At 35.8% G+C, this 20,655-nt stretch overlaps 1 protein-coding gene across 2 annotated transcripts in view; it reads right to left on the reverse strand.

Annotated features, from left to right (window-relative positions):
- Positions 1–20,655, reverse strand: part of ARHGAP22 (Rho GTPase activating protein 22) — a 326,645-nt gene that overhangs the window by 235,045 nt on the left and 70,945 nt on the right. For both annotated transcript variants that reach the window (XM_074233106.1, XM_074233107.1), the window contains exon 3: positions 7,585–7,672. In XM_074233106.1, coding sequence (XP_074089207.1) covers positions 7,585–7,672 — 88 coding nt within the window. The remainder of the gene's footprint in view (positions 1–7,584; positions 7,673–20,655) is intronic.

The following is a 20,655-nucleotide window of genomic DNA, read 5'->3' on the forward strand; positions in this document are numbered from 1 at the left end:
ATTCTAATGGCTTTAGTTGACCAATAAGTCCTGTATTGCAAAAGATTTAGAAGAGAATGATATGTAAATAAGTGATAATTATTTAAAATTTCAATGTAATATTCTAGTAGGATGTAAACTCTTCAAAGGGAGAGATCATTTAGTTGGTTTTCTCTTTTAATAGTCCCAGCAATTAGCATGGTGCTATGTTCACAATAAGGGATGCTTGTTGAAATGATTTGATATTATGATAAATTAAGAGATTAGAAAAGGGAAGAAAAATAAAGTAGAGGAAAGTAAGGACTGGAAAAACATGGAACTAACAGAATGAAGAGAAAAAGAGAAACAGAAGGAGAAAAAACAGAAGGGAGGGATCAAAATAAAAATGGCAAGGTTGAAGACCTAAGCAAGAAAGAAAATATGAAAGAAAGAGACAAAGGAAGGTGATATTGTTATTAAAATGAGCATATTAATTTAAACTAAATTGACCTTGAACATTTGGTAAGGTTAACTTTAGAAAGAGTCATCACAAGCTATCACCAGCCTTTGAAACTCTGATTAATTTCTCAGCAATTTAGAAAGTACTTTCTATATTAGCGGAAAAAAGACCTTAGCTAGAAACATTTTCAAACTTAATTTGTTTTGGAAATAAAAGTGATTTCTACCATAGATCTCTAAAGGTTTTGAACATAGATGAAGAAATGGTTAAGGTTTTAGATTTTACTTTGGAACTTTAGAGGAATTGGTTGATTTATTAACTAACACTTGGAAGTCTTTTTGATACTTGCAACCCATTGGAGTTCATCTTTGTTCTTTAAACAGAAAAATTAAGTTTTGTGTTTTTGAACAGTATTAAGTTATTGAGGTTTAAAAATGCTCTGAAACTTTTGTGATACCCTATATTGAAAACTAGAGATAGAAAGACTCATCTTCCTGAGTTCAATTTGTATGAAATACAATGTATTTGTGTAATTAGGTCCTAGAGGTTATATTGTGAAAACCAACATAAGAACTTATAGCATTTCAACAATTTTCCTACAATGCCATTCTAATAATTTTCTGCTGAATTTAAATTTTAAGTTAATTTAAAAGTATACCTGAAAAGAATCAGTGTATACAAGTCTCAAAAAGAAATCAGACTAAAGACTCCATATTCACATTTCTCTTTTTTTGGGGGGGAAGGGTCCAATTTGTGTGGTACACCCTAATAATCTATTCTGCTTACTATATAAGTGAAAATGATATTTGACTGTCTCCAAAAATTAAATCTGTCCTCACAGATAAAAAATTCACTACCAGCGGGGTTACTCAAAAGAATGGGAAAGGGCAGCCAGGATGGTATAATGGACAGAGCACTGAGTTCAAATCTGTTCTCAGACACTTAATAATTACCTAGCTGTGTGACCTTGGGGCAAGTCACTTACCCCCATTGCCTTGCAAAAAGCAAAAAAAAAAAAATGGGCAGGAGTTTAGAACAAAAGAATAATGCAATAGCAATTTGGCAATTGAGCCCTATCAAGTACTGAGAATTAGTGTTTGAAGGCTTCACTTTGGAGTGAACAAATTTTACTTGATGCAAAGTAAATCCCCTTAAAGGGTATAAAGAAAATTATATATTTCATTTTGTACACTAAATTCAGTAACACGCTACTGATTTGCAAGTTTTATCAGCAGTCTTTGGGACTTATGAGTGGTCATTGTTGTTCTCTTAATTTTCAAAGTTATTTATTTTTAAAGTTTTGTTGCTATTGTTTAAATTGTTTTTGGACTGAATAAGTCATAGTATATGAATCTAATGGATCACTGTTGTACTGTACAGCATGAAGAAATAGACGATTACAAAAAAAAGCATGGGAAGTTTTATGAAATAATAAAAACAAAGTAAGATCAGAAGTACTATTTGTGTTATGAATATTATAAAAACTTAAGACTTTTAAGTACTTTTCTAACCTGAGGAAGAATGAAATGAGCATATCCACTAACATGATTTAGAGAAGTAAGCCTACTTTACTAGATGTGGGCTGATTGGCTTTAGTTGAAAATGTTCTCTAGTTTTGACAGCTTTTCTTATGAACCTTTTATTCACCATAGTATGTGGGGATTATAGGACAATGAACCAAATTGATTCCAGGATGACTAACCTAGTTTATAAAATTCTTTGCCAGCAGAAAACAATCAATAGTTATAAAGGCTATGATCAGAAATCTTTTAACAAGTAGTTGAATTTCTCACTGTATTCTCAAGCTTCTGCAAAAATCAGACAACAGACTTTTGAAATCAAGGAAGGCCAGTAGAATTTGTTAGCAAGGTGGCGCAGTGGATAGAGCACTGGTCTTGGAGTCAGGAAGACAGGAGTTTGAATCCAGCCTCAGTTGCTTGATTCTTACCAGCTGTATGACTTTGGGCAAGTCACGTAACACTGATTGCTTCTCATCCTGGGTATCTCTTATTATTGTGGCCACTGGAGGAGAAAGCAGTGAATTAGCACAGCCTCCTTCACTCAAACCCATTTCATGTGCTTGTCAAGGCATCATCTCTCTGATGTCTCTGGGAGACCATGGACAAGCATCATCATCATCTTGTCCAAATACCCAGGTGACAGATTTATTCAAGTCCTCATAATTTCTTTACTGGGTTATTGAGATTGCTTTTTGCCCTCAGTTTCTCCAACCTCTATTCCATTTCCTTGCTACTGCCAAGTCCCAAGAATGTCACTATATCAACTCTAAGATGTCCAATAATTCTTTATTGCACTAGAATCATCATTCAACTCATTTAGTATTTTATTGAGCCTTCCTTATTTGCCATCATGCTAAGTACTGGTGATACCAAGACAAAATTGAGATAGTTTCTGTTCTCCAAGTGCTTATATTCTACTAGAGGTAGGATGGGCTGGGGATTGAGGATATATGTTCACAACTAAAATAAATTCAAGTTATATACAAAGTAAACTCCCCATTGATAGGGTTTAGGGAAGGAGCATCAGACAGTAAAAATTGAAAGTATCATCAAAGACCTCTAAGAAGCAGTGACATTTGAGTCGATCCTTGAAGGAAACTAGTACAAAGAGAGTTTGTACAAGTACTAGTTTGTACTAGTACAAAGAAAGTCCTACCCCCCAACTACTTCAATGAAACTGAGTTGTGAACAACCCTAAAACTTGAAGCAGTGGATAGAATAGGCTTCTAGGTAGGAAGATCAAGGTCCAAATTCTGCTGTTAACACTTTGTAGCTGTATGACAAGAGCCAAGTCAAGTTTCTCCTTTGAGTTACAGTTTCCTTGTTTGTAAAATAAGGTTAATAGTCACATATTTCACCCATGTTACAAAATTGTTGGGAGGCTCAAATGAGGTAATAAATGTAAAATATTGCACAATGTTCATGATATTTATTTTTGCTTAGTTGCTATGGTTTTATTATTGTCATTAGCACAGCTACTGTTCCGTAATACTATGCTCTCTGTTTTATTGTCCTGGTGTTATAAATCCTCTTGGGATTCTTTTTTATTTAAGGTAATGGGCTTAAGTAGCTTGCCCAAGGTCACACAGCTAGGCAATTATTAAGTGACTGAGGTCAGTTTTGAATTCAGGTCTTCCTGACTCCAGGGCTGTTCCTCTATCCACTGTGCCATCTAGCTGCCTCTCTTTTCAGGTTCTTGTTAAACCCTTAGATGTGATTCAACATGGCCCCACAATAAGAAATGCCATGTTATCACAGACTGCAACAGAAAGATAATTTTGTGTTTTTACAAAGATCTCCTTAGATATTAATTAATCAATAGGCAGAACATAAATGAATCTATAAACTGACAAATCATTCTTTTCCCAGACATATCTGCCAATTAAAACTGTGCTTCCTAGGTCCATTCTTTGTCTGATTCTTTTATTCTTCTTTTGCTAGATATTATTTCCCCCCAAGTTCTTGGTCATTAGGTTAAAAAACCCAAAGCAGTACTTATTCTTCCTGGGGTTATCATCTTTTCATCACATATTTGTATATATTATACATACTTGTACAATATATCACTATCTATCTATCTATCTATCTATCTATCTATCTATCTATCTATCTATCTATCTTCAAATTGCTCTCACTTAAGATCTTCATTTTGGTAATGTCAGAAAACCTATATTAGGATCATTTAGAAATAACTTCTTTTCTTTCTTTTAGGTTTTTGTGGGAAATGGGGTTAAGCTACTTGCCCAAAGTCACCCAGCTAGTAAGTATCAATTTTCTGAGGTCAAATTTGAACTCAGGTCCTCCTGACCCCAGGGCTGGTGCTCTATTCATTGTGCCATTTAGCTGCTTTGAAATAAAGCCTTTCAAAATATAAAATGATAGTTTGCTAGCATTTCATCTCATGAAGTCAAATAGTATTTAGCTATTTAGTGAATTTGTAACCTACCTATTTGCAAAAATGATTTTACTTACATTAAATATAGTATAAAATAGAACAATTAGAAATAAGAGCAGTTAAACAAGAGGAATAGAGGGATGTATGTTATCAAGCACTTAAGATTAATTAATTATGGTAGTTTGACCTTAAGTTTAATTCTGAGTTTTTTGATAATTATATGACTTGAGTTTGCACCTTCTCAGGTTGATACTGAAAAGGAATATGAAAACATGGGGTACATTATCCATGAATCTGTGCTATTTGCAGGTGAGTTTATAAGCTAAATTTTCTTTTTTGCTATTGAAGAAAGCACTTGTACCATAGAAAAACATTTCAGCAATCTTTAAGTGACAACCAGGAGCTGTTATCCTTTTGATTCCATATTTCACCAAGGTGGGGACAAGTAATTGAATAAAAAAGTATTCTTTAAGCTCCTGTGGCTTGGTTTGGGGTTGCAAAAAGAGAATCTCAGTTCCTTCTATCCCTTGGAAAAAAGAAGGAATAGCTCAGATCAGGTGCATGTCTGTCCATTCTGCTTTCAGTTAGGCTAACAAATTTACCTTGATCCTCTTACATTGATCCAAGTAACACACACATTTTTGATGCTCTGTTTCCCAGATTAGCCTCAGCAGCAGCAGCACATGAACACTCCAAGAGGATTTGTTTATGCAAGCAAATGGGAAGAAGGGAGAAACTCCTGAAACCTGAATAAACCGAAACAGGCCCAAAGGAACCTTTGGCATGCACAAATTTAGAAATCTTTCCCTTACCCTTTTCCCCCACTTTTCACTGGCATCAAAGTATTATTGTGATTTCCTTGAAGAGATGACATTTAGTTCCAGAATTCTTTTTAGCCCCTAATTCGCTTTGCTCATTTGTGAAATACCCATTTACAACTCTGAGCCTGGAAAGTCTGTTCTATTATGGTGAATGGCTTTTTTCATTATTGATTTCCTTTAAAATAGAATTGTACCAAATAGGCTTTCTTCTGTAGCTAGACCTATTAAATTTGCTCTCCTTTTCTGATTTAATTCTAAAACACTCTTATCTAACAACAAAAACAATTTGCCTACTTACAGGCAATTGAGAGGGTACACAAAATCCACTGAACAAAATTAAGTTTCTGCATCCTCTTAAGATAAAAAATTCTTTTAAAAATCCCAGTAATTTAATTACCCAGATCATTGAAGTAGAAATGAGATGAAAAAGCAACAGTACCTTCTAGGTTACAAACTAAGGGACTTACAATTCTCATAACACTTCTAAAAGAAAATGGCTTACAATTATGACTCACTTAAATTTACTATTAAATTTGTATATCTATAGATTTGCTTGTATATCATCTTTCTGTTAGATTGCAAGCTTTTTTGAGGATGGGGACTGCCTTTTGCCTCTTTTTGTGTCCCTAGGATGGTGTGTGACTCATAGTAGGCATTTAATAAATGATTATTGATTACAAGTTTATTGATTGATTGACACCAAAGACTGAAGGTTTTTAATGGGGATGAAGGTATAACTAAAGGTTAGCAGTATCAATTGGGCAACTAGGTGGCACAGTAGATAGAGCACTGGTCTTAAAGTCAGGAAGATGGGAGTTCCAATGCAGTCCAGACATTTGATACTAAACTGTGTGACCTTGGGTAAGGCATTTAACTCTGCCTCACATCCAGGGCCATATCCAATGGTCCTGATTCATATCTGGTCACTAGACCCAGATGGCTCTGGAGGGGAAAGTGAGGCTGGTGACTACATAAAGCATCCCCCTCACTCAAATCCAATTCATGTGTTTGTCATTGCATAACCACCCTGATGTCATGACCTTCAAGAATGAAGTATAAAGCATCATCATCAGATGTATCAATTGCTCATATGAAGAAACTGGCTCTCTTGAAGGGCAAATTGCACCTTTTCCAATGCAGAGAACATTTTTTTTTTTCAGGTCTTAAGCCACTGTGGAATCCATTTAAAATGAAAATGCTTTTATTGAGTTCAAAAACAATTATGCTAATTACTCTGAACTTGAAGGGACTTGAAAATTTAATTTAATTTTAAAATATTACTGTCAAAAATAATAGATTAAAAAAATTAACTTCACATTTGAAATTCCTTGTTTTTTTCAAAGCTCAAAATAAGTGAGATTTTTTTGTAGCTTTCCTCTGTGTGCACGTTTTATTTGCTAAACTTCAAATTAACTAGTTTGATCAAAGGGAAAATAGCCTTTATAATGGTTCATCTTGTGTTAGCCCCCCTTGGGTAGACTGTGCATCTGAACTCAGAGTCTGAAAGGGATCAGATATGACTGTTACTCTTAGATAATACAGTGACCTTTCTACTAAGACTATATCAGTTGCTGCATTTAAACTTGTAAAATCCATTCAATCATTGCTAGTGTATGTGGGACTGGTCCTTTGTGAACCAAAAACTCAGTGACACAGATTGGGGAGATAGGGAGAAAGATGCCAGAGGACCAAGGTGGAGGTTCCAGAGGTGGTCTTGGTCAAATAAAATGGATTGGGGTCCAAGGATATTAATCTCTCTCTCTCTCTCTCTCTCTCTCTCTCTCTCTCTCTCTCTCTCTCTCTCTCTCTCTCCTCCCGTGTGTGTGTGTGTGTGTGTGTGTGTGTGTGTGTGAATATTAATTATTGAAACAAACTCTGAGATGGCAGCCAGAAGAGCTATGCCAACACATGAGCCTTGTTAGCATGGCTAGGGTGATATGGTGCACCAGAGTCTAGGCAACAGCAACATTATAGGGGAGGCCTTTGTGTGACTGGGTACCCTCAGGTTCAGTAAAAGGTGAAGTTACAGACCTATTAGAAGCACTCTTAGGGCATTCCTCATACAGCTTAGAACTGGGACAGCCACCTCTGGCTCCATACAGTCATCAAAGAACAATATACCTCATATATCTCTTTGAGCAGTTCATATTTTCAGGCTCTTCTTGCCCCATTTACAGATGGGGACTATGCAAGTAACTATATATTAAAATGAGTGACAATTTAAAAAAATTTTTCATACAGATGCTGGATTCTGGGTAGATACAATGTGAGATGCTAAATTATTCTTGTAATCAAGCAATTCCATATTAGAGTTAATTCAAAAGAGATCATATGTACCATTTAAACCCTGATATCACCAAGATCCTCTGTTCACTCACAATTCCTGACCTGTCTGAATGTAGACAAAAGATGAAACAACCACTGGCCTACCTGGGGCAATCTCAAAGAGGTGCTTTCCTGGTTCCTCAGGGTTGGGAAGGAGCTCAGTCACCTGATTCCCTTGGAGTGGAATAAATCCCTAAAGTGGACACAAAAACACAAACATAAAAGGGGCATAAGGAGAGGAAAGAACAGAGTGATGACCAGTCAATGATAAGAAGGAGGAAGATTCAGAGCCACAGTACAATTAGCTCAGTATTTCCTCTATACTGTGAGATGAAAGGTTTACATGAAAGATTTTTAAAAATTGGTTGAGAAACTAGTTACCATTATCTATAATTAAAAATTCAGTTCCCTAATTTTATAGATGGGAAAAATAGCTGAATGAGATGAAGTGATCTGCCTAAGGGTTTCATAGTTAGTGGGGGGCTAATCAGCAGTGAAATGAGTGATGATGATGATGATGATGACGGTGATGACTATGCTGTATCTAAAGGCACAGTAGATAATATCCTGGATTTGAAGTCTGGCCCCTGTATCAGAGATTTCTTTGTTCTGTGACTCTGAAAGAATCATTAGTTCTGTCAGTCTCAGTTTTCTCATCTGTAAAATGGGGACAACAATTTAATCTCCACAACAAAGGTTTGTGAAGGTTTACTTCAAAGGTTTACAGTGAGGGTCAAATGAGATAACGAATGTAAATGCTTTACAAGCCTTAAAGTTCTCTATGAAGGATGATAGTGAATTTTGATAACAATGACACTTACCAGTTCTCAGATAGAGGTGGTATGTTTCTACATATCCACCTCTGGCTTCCTACAGACATCAAAGAGCCAATATGCTCCTTTGATCTCTTTGAGCAGTTCATATTTTCAGGCTCTGCTCACCTCAGTGGCCAGTTTCAATAAACAATAAATAATCTCCTCACAACAGCAACAACTTGATTTCCCTTCATCAATTTTCAGATTACAATACCAAGTACCATCCTCGCCCTTTCATTCTTCTTTACTAGATAATCATCTGTACTGTCCCATTCATGAAGACAACTTCTAAATTTGCTTTTTAGAAAACTTTGGAAATGAGACATAAAAATGGAAAGGTGCCTCTGCAGTTTAGACTGATTAATTCCAATAAAGTCTCTTTTAGGATTGTCATTACCTTTGCATACCTTATTTATATACACCTAGTTATGTTATCCTGTAATTTAATGGAAAATAATATATCAATAAATATTCATTAAATACTTTCTGTTATATCTGGTCCTGAGGTAGGTTCAGGGGATATAGAGCCAAAAAAAAAAATAGAAGAGGAAAAAAAGAAAAGCAGAAAATTAAAGAAATAATTCCTACACTTAGATTAATCATGACAAAATGGTAAGTACAAACATGTTTCCCATTTGAGTAGGGAGCACTCACTTATATATAGTCTTTGAAATCTCATGCTTTAGGAAAGCAAGGAAACCATATTTTTCATCCAGTTGCATTCATTGCATTCTTTCCTCCTAGTCATCTTTCAAAATCATAAATTTCTGCACAAATGCTTTAATTGGAGAAATTAAATAATCCAAAGATTCATCTGATAAGAAATGTCATTGAATCAGGTTCTTACTTTCTTCATAGCCCAGAAATGACTAGGAAAAAAATTAGTGCAGAAGCAACTCTTAGGCATGAAAGTTTTTTTTGGTTAGGACACTAGTTATAATTTATCAGTAATTATTAAAATAAAGTCAAATTCTATCTCTGGTTCCAGTCCTGAGTGATCCTTCAACTTTGAACTGATCTTTTACTCTTTCTACCCTAGTATTCCCCAACTATAAAATGGGAGTAACAACAATGACTGCATCAAAGGATTAATATAAAGAATGTTAACAACCTCAAATCATGCAAGGAAATATATCACAGAGGAAGCTGTTGTGAATAAAAACTCCAAGAAATAGAATTAACAGATAATTAATAATCAATTTATTCTCTTTACTATTAGTCCCTATTAGTCCCTATTAGTCCCTTTAGCTCTTTGGTTCTCAGTCCTCATCTATAAAATAAGAACATCAGACTGCATGACCTCTACAATTCTGCCTTTTCTAAATTTAATCTTTTGAATGGAAAACCATCTTGCTCACAGTAGTGGTGACTGTTTCTAAAATACATTTCATCATCCCAGGTGACACAGTGGATGGAGTTCTGGGACTGGAATCAGGAAAATTCATTTTCCTGAATTCAAATCTAGTTTCTGACATTCACTAGCTGTGTGACCTTGGACAAGTCCCTTATCCTTGTTTCCCTTGGTTTCAGCAACAGTAAAATGAGCTGGAGAAGGAAATGGCAAATCACTCTTTTATTTTTGCCAAGAAAACCTCAAATGGGATCATGAAGAGTTGGACACAAGTGAAAAACAACTGAACAAAAACAACGAATGTTTTCTGACAGTAAATAATCATTTTGGTGTTTTAAAATATACACAGCTGCTCCTTCGGTCTCATTTATTTTTTTTCATCTAAATCTTTGCTCATTCCTCATTTCTATCATGTGTGCATGACCTTGTAACTAGCAAGTGGTCAATAAATGTTAGTGAAATGGACAGGTTCATGGATAATTCAACTCAAATCAATGCAGAACTTTCATTTCAAATTCAAGATTCAAGGTTCAAAATCCCTTTTCTAATATTCCTCTTTTCTATTTCATGTGTTTTCTTACTGTAATTCAAGTATTTCTTTCTTCTAAACTAACTTTTTTTTTGTTTTTTGTTTTATGAGAATTATATCCATACCAGCAATACAGGAGCAAATTTACAAAGGAACCCGATTGAGGTCATTAGGAGTTGGAAATACTTGAAAATGGTAGAATAGCAATAACTGGCTTGAATATATCCAGCAAGTAGTTGTCTACTTTCTACAAGAGGTCCTAAAAGATTTGAAACAACACCATTTTGGAGAGTTCTAACTGTAAAGAAGTTATTGCTGACATTAAATTTAATTTGTCTTTTTATATTACTCTTTTTATATTTTATATTACTCAGTTCTGGACGTGGGATCATTAACAATTACTTCTTTGAGTCTACTTCATTCTGAATTCATCTGATTGTGCCATTGCCTGACAGGAAGATGAATCTGACACCTGGTTACGTATTCACCTAGGTGCTGTTTGTATCACATAGGTGCTATTTTATTGTTATAGCTAGCATCATCTTTTAACAAGATGATAACCATATGACTCTAATTCAACATTTGTGTGATACATAGATTAACTTTCAAATTTTGTGATTGTGGAAGATAACAGAAAGCACAGTGCCAAATGATCCTAGAGGAGATGCTTCTGATGGTCATGCTATTATTATGTCATCCAGGGAGGAACATTTTAAATAGTTGATCAGCACATTGATGTGGAATGCACCCCCCCCCCCCCCTTTGGAGCATGTTAGATGTATATACCTGTGGAATCAACTATAGCAACAGAAAAGATTCTTGGTATAGTTCTTTAATTACTGTCATAGCATATTGGGGGCATCCTTCAACTCATATAATGGGTCCCCCAGAGAAGGCTGTCAGAAGTTCAAGAAACTCTATGGGTCCATCGTCACTCAAAGTTATAACTCATTAGTCTTAACAAATTTGCATATCTTTAATTTTCAGCTGAGCAAAAGACAAAAGCGAATTAAAGTTCAATTTTAAGGTATTTAACAGAATAACATAGTAAGAAAAGTAGCAGAACAACATTTCCCTTATAAAGTGAGAGTACAGCCTCCCAATAAACATGTGTCCCATCAATGGGAAAGATATACATAGAAGAAAAATGTATCTAAGGGGAAAGATCACAATCTGATTCTACAGGATTAGAAATTCCTCCTGATATTGTCTTCACTTGCTCCCATTGGGAAAATTCTCTGCAAGGCTCTTTTCCTGGATGCTATTCCACCAGATGCAGGTTGCATTGCCTTCTCTGGCTAATGATATCCTAATCACAGAGTCTGAGTGATGTCTTCAGGCCCAGTTCTATTGGACACATATATGACTGTGGAATGTCCAACTTTTCTTTGGTTCCAACATCTGGCTTCAGCAAAGGCCTTGGCTCTGGGCCTTAAGGATCTGGAACAAGGGGTAGCACTGTCTCTACAATTGAAGTCATAGGGTGTGTTTGACTTTTTCAAGAGGACAGTGGACTTTGCCATACTTTTAGTACAGAGACCAAAGATGTTTTTTTTTTAAGATCTTTTAGAAAAACAGTCCTTCCTTCTGCCTTGGGATCAGCAATAGTTTCCCCTAGGAGGAGGGAAAAAAAGAACTTCTTGGCTTTTTTTCTTGAGGAGTGAATTGTTTTATCTCTTTCAAAATCTTATATACAGAGCCTCTCTTCCACAACAAGAGATTCTCTGCCCCAGGCTCCAAGTTCTTTAGAATAGAGAGAAAAGACAGTATTCACTAAGTTGCTGGAACACTCAAGCCTCTCCATCCTTTGAACTGGACTTCCTGTCCAAGCATTTGAGCCTCAGAAGGAGACCTTTTCTTATTTTCAGTAAATTTCCCCTATACTTCCAGATTTTAACATCTGAAGACTAGAGGAAACCTAGTTGTTATATAGGAAGATGCTTCTCTGATCATAGTTTTTTTGTTTAAAGATTTTATTTATTTTGAGTTGTACAATTTTCCCATCTTACTTTCCTCTCCCCACCCCTCACAGAAGGCAATTTGTCAGTCTTTACATTGTTTCCATGGTATACATTGATCCAAATGGAATGTGATGAGAGAGAAATTATATCCTTAAGGAAGAAACATAAAGTATAAGAGATAGCAAGATCAGACAATAAAATATCAGATCATAGTGTTGTGAGGAATATGGGGGTGTTTGAGTTCCACAAGAATGTGAAGAATGGTAGTTTACATTATAAAAACTAAGGTCTACCTGTATTATATGCCTATGGGCAGGTGTATGAGTTAAGATAAAAGACCTAGCCTCACCTGATCAAAGAAACAAAACAAAACTGAGATTAGATCAGGTCTGTCCCACCTGGTTCTAAGTTAGCCTAGGGTTTACTTCCTTCTCCTCTGGGCATGTTCAAGGAGGTAGCTATTCTTGCTCTTTAGTAGGGGAGGGGGAAAATGTATGGGGAGGAATGTAACAACTGGATTTTTGACCCCAGCCAATGATTGGCAAGAAGGGGCAGGAATAAAGCCCTTCAAACTGCAGATAAGACCTACATTTCAGGATTCCTTGCCCCTTTCCCTTTGAGAGAGGTGTGCCATTTATTAAGATGTCTTAATAAAAAAGTTTCAGTCACTCTGGATAAAGTATGAGCCATTTATAACAGTATTACACCCTGTTACAATGATTAGTTGATATTTAACCTGACTCTTTAAAGTCCACTTAATTCCCTAACCTTTGTTTTAAGGATATTTTTAGTTCAATAATATTTGCTCTGAGCCCCCAAATAGGAAAATTTCTGTCAACTAGATAGAAGTTGGACTCCACCTAACCTTACATTTATCACTATCTCTAATTAACTTATGGTCTCTTTCGAGTGGAAGCAAAATTTAGTCTATTTAAAAATGCTTGGATAAAGAAAGAGTAAGTCATATTATAGTATCTTTGGATAGACAAGCTTTGAAAGGGAGACTTGGGTAAAGAGCTGATCTTTTCTAGAGACATCCCCCAGACTAGATCCTTTGTTGTAAGGTTCTTGTAAAGTCAATTATTCTTCTTGTTATTTTCCTTCTCTGCAATAGCCCAATCTTTTCCTTCCTCCTCAAAGATATATTAGAAATATTATACTTGCTCTGAATCCAGAGCTTCAGAACATTTCCCTTCAGTTCTAAAACTTTTCTTTCATACAAATATCCATATCCATATCCGTATCCGTATCCATATCCATATATATCTATATCTATATCTATATCTATCTATATATCTACATCTATCTATATCTATATATATATCTATCTATCTATCTATCTATCTATCATCTATCTATCTATACACTTCAGAACATCTCCCTTCAGTTCTAAAACATTTCTTTCATACAAATATCCATATCCATATCCATATCCATATCCATATCCATATCCATATCCATATCCATATCCCTATCTCTATCTCTATCCCTATCTCTATCTCTATCTCTATCTCTATCTCTATCTCTATCTATATATCTACATCTATCTATCTATATACTTCAGAACATCTCCCTTCAGTTCTAAAACATTTCTTTCATACAAATATCTTTACATATATATATATATATACACACAAATATATGTACACACACACACACACACACACACATATGCATCCCATCAATGGGAAAGATACATATAGAAGAAAAATGCATCTAAGGGGAAAGATCACAATCTGATTCTGCAGGATTAGAAATTTCTCCACATAGTGTCCTCACTTGTTCCCACTGGAGGCTTTATTTCTCCTCTTATTCTAGAAAAGAAGAACTTGTAGCCAACATGAGCAAAGACAGAAAAGTCTTCTCAATATGTTGCTATCGTCTTGTATTTCTTCTTAAAGTATGAATGGAGAAGATTGGGGCATAGCTTGAGAAAGTACCTTATACATGATTCAGTGTGTCTAAATCTTGTTGTTCAGTATGGGGGTGACATACTGAGGGATGAGAAACCTGAAAATTCTTGTAGTTCAGTTTCCTCTAATTTCTTCTGGCCATTTTTACCTGTACCATTCTTTTGGCTGAATGTTTGTGTAAAGCTGATGAGGAGAACAGGTGGCAGCTTAAATAAGACTCCTGATTAGAAGTCCCTTAAACTCAAGTGCAGCAAGTATGAACTTAGCATCAGAAATAATAGTGTGGCTGCCTGAAGAACAATTAACTAAGATAGAGCCATGATTGCTGCTTCCACAGGGAGATAAGATAGGACTAGAGGAACTCTACCTTTTTATTTGGAGCTTGTCCTGATCCTCCAGCTTCTGGAGTCTTCTATCCCAAAATTACATTGTATTTATTTTGACTATTCTGAACTTACAACATACAAAGCAAGTTTTCCTCTGAAGACAAGATTCTCCAAGACTCAATGCCTCACAAGACCAGAAGAATGACTGCATATACTTCCTTTTCTCTTCTACTATCTAGTCATTCCCATTCAATAAGCTTTCTTCTTTTGAACAACATTTAGCTCACTTATACCACCCCTTCACCATTCTTGTTGCCATTTACTACTAAAATTAAGGTTTTTGCTCTAATTTTTTTTGATGATTTTGATCTGGTACTACCTGCCATCATCCCCATTGCCATCAATATTCACTATCTCTCTAGGAATCAGAACACAAAATTCTTCATCCTCTTCAACTCTTTCAATTTCCTTCTCTTTAACCACACACAAAGAGAGTAATCGCAGAGATATCAACCATCTCCTAGAACTCTATTACCTCCAAAGTATAAAACTATGAAATTCCATCCCAGATCACAATCTCATAACCTACCTCTCCAAACTCATTCACACTAAATTTAAATAATTCCTTCCTCTATCCCAGTTCTCTAATTCCATCATAACTACTCTGGTTTCACCTATCTTCATAAAGAACTTAGAACCCATGATTAGCCACATTCATACTTTGGCAGCTACTAATTTTATCTTGTCCAAGTTAAATGTACCCATTTCATACAACTGGTTTTCATAGCCCCTTCCCTGAAAATGATCTATTTCTCTTGGTCCTTTCAAAATAACCTCTCAAAATATCATTATATGCTGGATCTTTTCTTACCAGGGCACAGTGAATCAAGGATCCTAATCCTGTATTCTGACACTATGAGTAAATTGTCTTAATGTAGCTCAAGACTTCATTAATTTTAATTTTGGCTATTGTATCAAACTACTTAGAGTTACTTATAACCCACCAAAATCCCCTGATTTTTCTATCCTGTTCCATTGAGAGCACCTCCTTCTATATCTTCTGAAATTGATTTTTTGGATACTACCTTCATGTAGGATTTTACAGATTTCTATCAAATTTCATTAATATCCAGTTTTATGATATCTTTTACCATTCTCATACAGGTTCTCTATACTCCAGCCAAACTTGCAATAATCTCTTCGCCTTTTCTCAAAGTCAGTGGGACCTCAGTCTTCTAAACCTTGTTCACATTGGTCCCTATCCCTAGAATATCCTTCTCTTTGTTTTCATCTTGTGAATTCTTCATTCTTTAAAATTCACTTTAAATGTTAACTCTTCCAGAAAATCTTGCCTGATCTTTCCAGTTCAGTAAAAACCTTCATCACAATTGCATTTTGTTCTATCACTCTTTAATTATTATGTAAAATTGCTTATTACCATTACATGTGTGTGGGTTATTTTATCCTGTTAGTGTGCTAACTTCTTGAAAGGCAGGGGTCATATCTTTGTTGAAAGTAGTAAATTTGTCAGTATTCTTCATGGAGAAGATGTATAATGTTTATTTTTCAGGGATGGTAAGACTTATGTCACCATGACTAGTGATCAGCTTTTCAGTCTTTGGAACTATGCACTCCCTCCCCCCACCGTTAATGGCTAGATGGCTTTAGTTTATATTTATTTTCTTCAGATTTTGCATGTATATGTGCATGTATTCATACATGAGTACTTCTGTTATTTTTGATATTTACTCAAATGTAAACTATGTTATCCCATAGAGGTTTTTGACTGATTTAATTCATCATTAATTTAGCTTCCTGTAAGGTCAGTAATGCAGCCTAAGTGACTGATGTAATTGAACACATCAATCTGTCTACATTTAGTGCAGTTTCCTTCCCAGGGACGACCACCATCCCAATCAATAGAACCTTCCACTCTGAGATTTTTTTTCCCCATCTGTCTTACTCCTATTAGTTTATTAGCCTTGTGTTTTGCCAAGTGTCAATGAAACAAGAAAATGGTGTGAAACCATTAACCACAGGGTATGTATGTATATATGTTGTCTTTGAAAGTCAATGACCAGGGGAAAGACAACAAAACAAGAAATGAATTAGCCACAAAGATAGCTGCCTAGATATACAATAAAGGTAGACAGTTCACAGGGTTTCAGTGTATACAATATAATATTATTACTTTGAAAGCTCTTGCAAACTGTTGCTTCCTTAATATAAGTATTATGTTCTGACAAAAAAGGTAGTGAGAATGTGATAACAAACTATAACCAGGAGTTTTCCACATAGGGTAGTCATCATGAACTGCAACCCAATCATGTTTTCAGATGAATAGGGGGAGCCAGGAAGGAGCTAAGACTCTAGTTTATGGAAAAGAGTCAGAAACCCTGGGACATAAGCATAAGGCTGCTCCTGGGGAATTAGGGAGAAGGAATTGGACAAAGTAGGGAAAAAGTTGACCCTAACCTAGCATCTGGTAGCATCTTATTATAAACTAGATAATCTGACTGAAAAGCACTGTGATGTGGGGCGTAAAGGTGTGGTCTTAAAGCCAGGAAGATATTGGTCAAGCCTTGTCTCTGATACATATGACCATGGGCAAGTTACGCAACCTCTTTATGGCCGAGTCAACTGTCTAAAACTATAAGTTACAGACTATTGCTACTACAACTTTCTCCAACTTCCAGTCTTAGAGAGTTGCCAATTTGCATTCTCCAACCTAATGAAAATAAGACTTTAGATAAAAAATAATTAAAAAATTATTGCTAACCAGAAGTTAATTCTTTTGTTTCTATACTGAAGTATTGTCCAATGCCTAATCAATTTGATTTTGTGGTTCAAAGTTCTGATCATTTTATCTGAGTTATAGCTCTGTATAATAGTCCTGTTATACTTTTCTCTAGCCAGACCATATCTAAAGTACTGAATTCAGTTCAAAATGCCCCCTTTCAAAAAGCAAATTTGATAAACTAGATCACATTAAGAAATGGGTGACCAGGATAGAAAAGGACACAAAATTGTTTCCTATGTAAAGTAATTGAAAGAGCTTAATGCTCAGCCTGGAAAAGAGAAGCCCTGGGAGGGACATCACCATGGTTTTCTTTGAAAGTTTTTCACATAGAAGATGGATCAAGCCCTGGAGTCAAGAGGACCTGAGTTCAAATTTGGCCTCAGACATTTAATAATTGCCTAGTTGTGTGACTCAGACATTTAATAATTGCCTAGTTGTGTGACCTTGGGCAAATCACTTAAACCCATTGCCTTAAATAAACAAAATTTAAAAAAAGATGGAACAGTCATTTTCACTTACTATTCTACATTCATAGAAGTCTCCTGAGAGGTAGCATGTTGTATTAGAGAAAAGGCTAGTTATGGCATCAAGAAGACCTGGATTCACATTTTGACAATGCAAACTGATCATCATGGACAAATCAATTAATTTCTCGGAACTCAGGTAATTCCCTAAAATAAGTTGCCAATATCCATCAGCAGAGAGAGTTTCCATAGTAGAAGTTTCTAATATCACTGAAATCACAGATTAAATTCTCAAGCTATGTCCTTACCATTTCTCACTCTGAGAACTGTGGATTTATCTTTTTGTGGTCCATGTAAATATAAGCTTTATGTAGCTGAGGTTTATACAAGACACAGAATATTCCTTTGTACATGGTACTCAATTATTAAAGTTGAATTTGTTGAATTGACTTGAATATTTTTTTATCAATATACTGAAGCTTTTATTGTCCATGATATGTCAGACATTGGAGATTCAAAGACAGAAATGAAACAATTTTTGCCTTTAACGTTATTACATTCTGTTGAGGGAAAGCATATATGTGTGTATATTTTAAAGATATAAAATATGTCTATATATATGATATACCAGCATGTATCTTTTTTTGTAAGGCTAGTGTTAAGTGATCTGCCCAAGGTCACACAGCTAAGTAAATATTAAGTATTTGAGCATGAATTTGAACTCAGGTCTCTATTCACTGCAATGCTCAGTTGTCCCTAGCATATATCATTGAAGACCAGAGAAATATGTATACGAATGTCTATGACTTACAATGCATACATACATAAATGTAATTCATTTATACCTATATGTTTACATGTGTACATGCATAAGCATATAGAAATATATATTAAATAAATATAATTAATGAGGGAACCTTCAGTTGGGGGGAAAGATCAAGAAAGGCTTCATGTAGAACATCATATTTAAGATAAGTTTTGAAGGAAAGAAGGGACTGAATGAGGGAGACATGAGGAGGGAAGAGGTTTCAGGCAAGGGGGACAGCTAATACAAAGGCAGGTAGAGGGGAGAAAACCAGCAGAAAGTTCAGTCTGATGTTGCTTTATGTTGCGGTCAAAGTTGCTTCTGATTTATCACAATCCACTTTACAATGTGGTACCCTTTAATTGGTTTTGCTGTTTAGCATTTTTAGTTGTGTCCAACTCTTTGTGACCCCATTTGGGGTTTTCTTGAATAGATACCAGAGTGATGTTCCATTTCTTTCTCCAGCTCCTTTTGCAGATGAGGATCAAGTGACTTGTCCAGGGTCACACAGCTAATAAGTGTCTGAGACCAGATTTGAACTCAGGTCTTTCTGACCCCTGGCCTGGAACTCTATCCATTGTACCACCTAGCTGACTATTATTGCATTGTGGCTAAAAATCTCAACCTCCCTGTGTTTTCAAATAAAAAGAAAATCTTAAATAGTTAATTTTGGAATGGTCATCATTTCATTTATTACTGTGGCCTGAGGAACCCAAATTAACTTTTCTGGTTTTTTTAGGGTTTTCTACTTCTGGAAATCATGACTGAAGTGCTTAGGAAATTCTCAAAGTTTGGAAATCCCCATATTTTCCCTTGAGTTCTTCCATCAGATTTACCTGAACTACTCCCATTATCTACCCTTTCCTCCTCAAGTTCCTCATTTGTCATCAGGCCTGGCAGCAGACTGTCTGGAGGACTGGTCTCCTAAAATTCTCTTAACAAGCTGTAACATGAGATCTTCCACAGACCAACATCATGAGCCACTGCAAACTAGTTTATGAAAGACATCCTTCAAACTCCATTATCTCCTGAACTGCTCTGGTGGGGTCTGCCAATGATAAATCTCCCTGAGGCATCTTCTCACAGAATCTGAGGCCACTTGAGAGGGTGGTATAAACAACCTGGGCTGGAGATCAGATCAATGGCAAGGAGATAAACTCAGCTTTGCCCCTCTCCCCCTACTTTCCTTTCAACACAGGTCTAAAATCATAGCCCATTACTATCCCAAATACAGATATTTTTAAAGGCATTTTAGCAGGCTGAGACAGATGTGTCCAGGATTGAGTTATTTTCTTTCCTACAGGAGTTGTAATGAATTATTTCTTTAGAGTGTGTTTGTGTGTGTGTGTGTGTGTGTGTGTGTGTGTGTGTGTGTGTGTGTGTGTGTTTCCACAGTCTAGTTCAAGCTCTGACTCCTTCATGAGGTCTTTCTTGACAACTATAGCCCACATTGATCTCTCCCTTCTCTGAATTTGTATTTCTTATGCCATTCTATTTTCAGTATCCTGAGATTAGTTCTTTATTACTTCTTCCTTTGTTCTAAAATGGTATCATATCCCACGTATGTGAGCTTTGGCACTCCAACACATTCATAACTAGTTGGGAGCAGAGTGATGGGGAATTTACCCTGGGGTGCCAGATTTCTGTTATGTGTTCTGTTGTTTCTTAGTCCTGTTTGAAAATCCATGGGGAGTTTTCTTGGCAAAGATACTGGAGTAGTTTACTATTTTTTCCCTCCAGTTCATTTTATAGATGAGGAAACTGAGGCAAAGAGTTGACTTGCCCAGGTTCACACCACTAGTAAGTGTCTGAGGCTAGATTTGAACTCAGGTCTTTTTAACTCCAAGTCTGGCACCTCCATCCATTGTGCCACCTAGCTAGGGAACATTGAAAGTGCTTCTAGTCCTTTGGCATAATGAGATACACTCTTTTCTCTACTCTTCCAGTCTTCTGATATCCCTAGCTTCAGTCTTCTTCCATGTCCATGCATTTCTGTTTCCCTACTATGGGTCTATTTCACAAAGTCCTCCTTCTCTTCATCACAGTTCAAACAAATGTTTCATGTTGCTTGCCCTGGGTACAAATATTCTGATCTACGGCTCTCCTATCTAACAAAATAAGCTCTTAAGATTATGAAAATATAGGTTTATTTTTCTTTCTGGTATCTTTGCCCTGGGTTTGATAATGAACTCATTGAAGGTAACTATGTGTT

The sequence above is a fragment of the Macrotis lagotis genome, chromosome 4 (genome assembly GCF_037893015.1).
Source record: "Macrotis lagotis isolate mMagLag1 chromosome 4, bilby.v1.9.chrom.fasta, whole genome shotgun sequence".
Classification (NCBI taxonomy): Eukaryota; Metazoa; Chordata; class Mammalia; order Peramelemorphia; family Peramelidae; genus Macrotis; species Macrotis lagotis.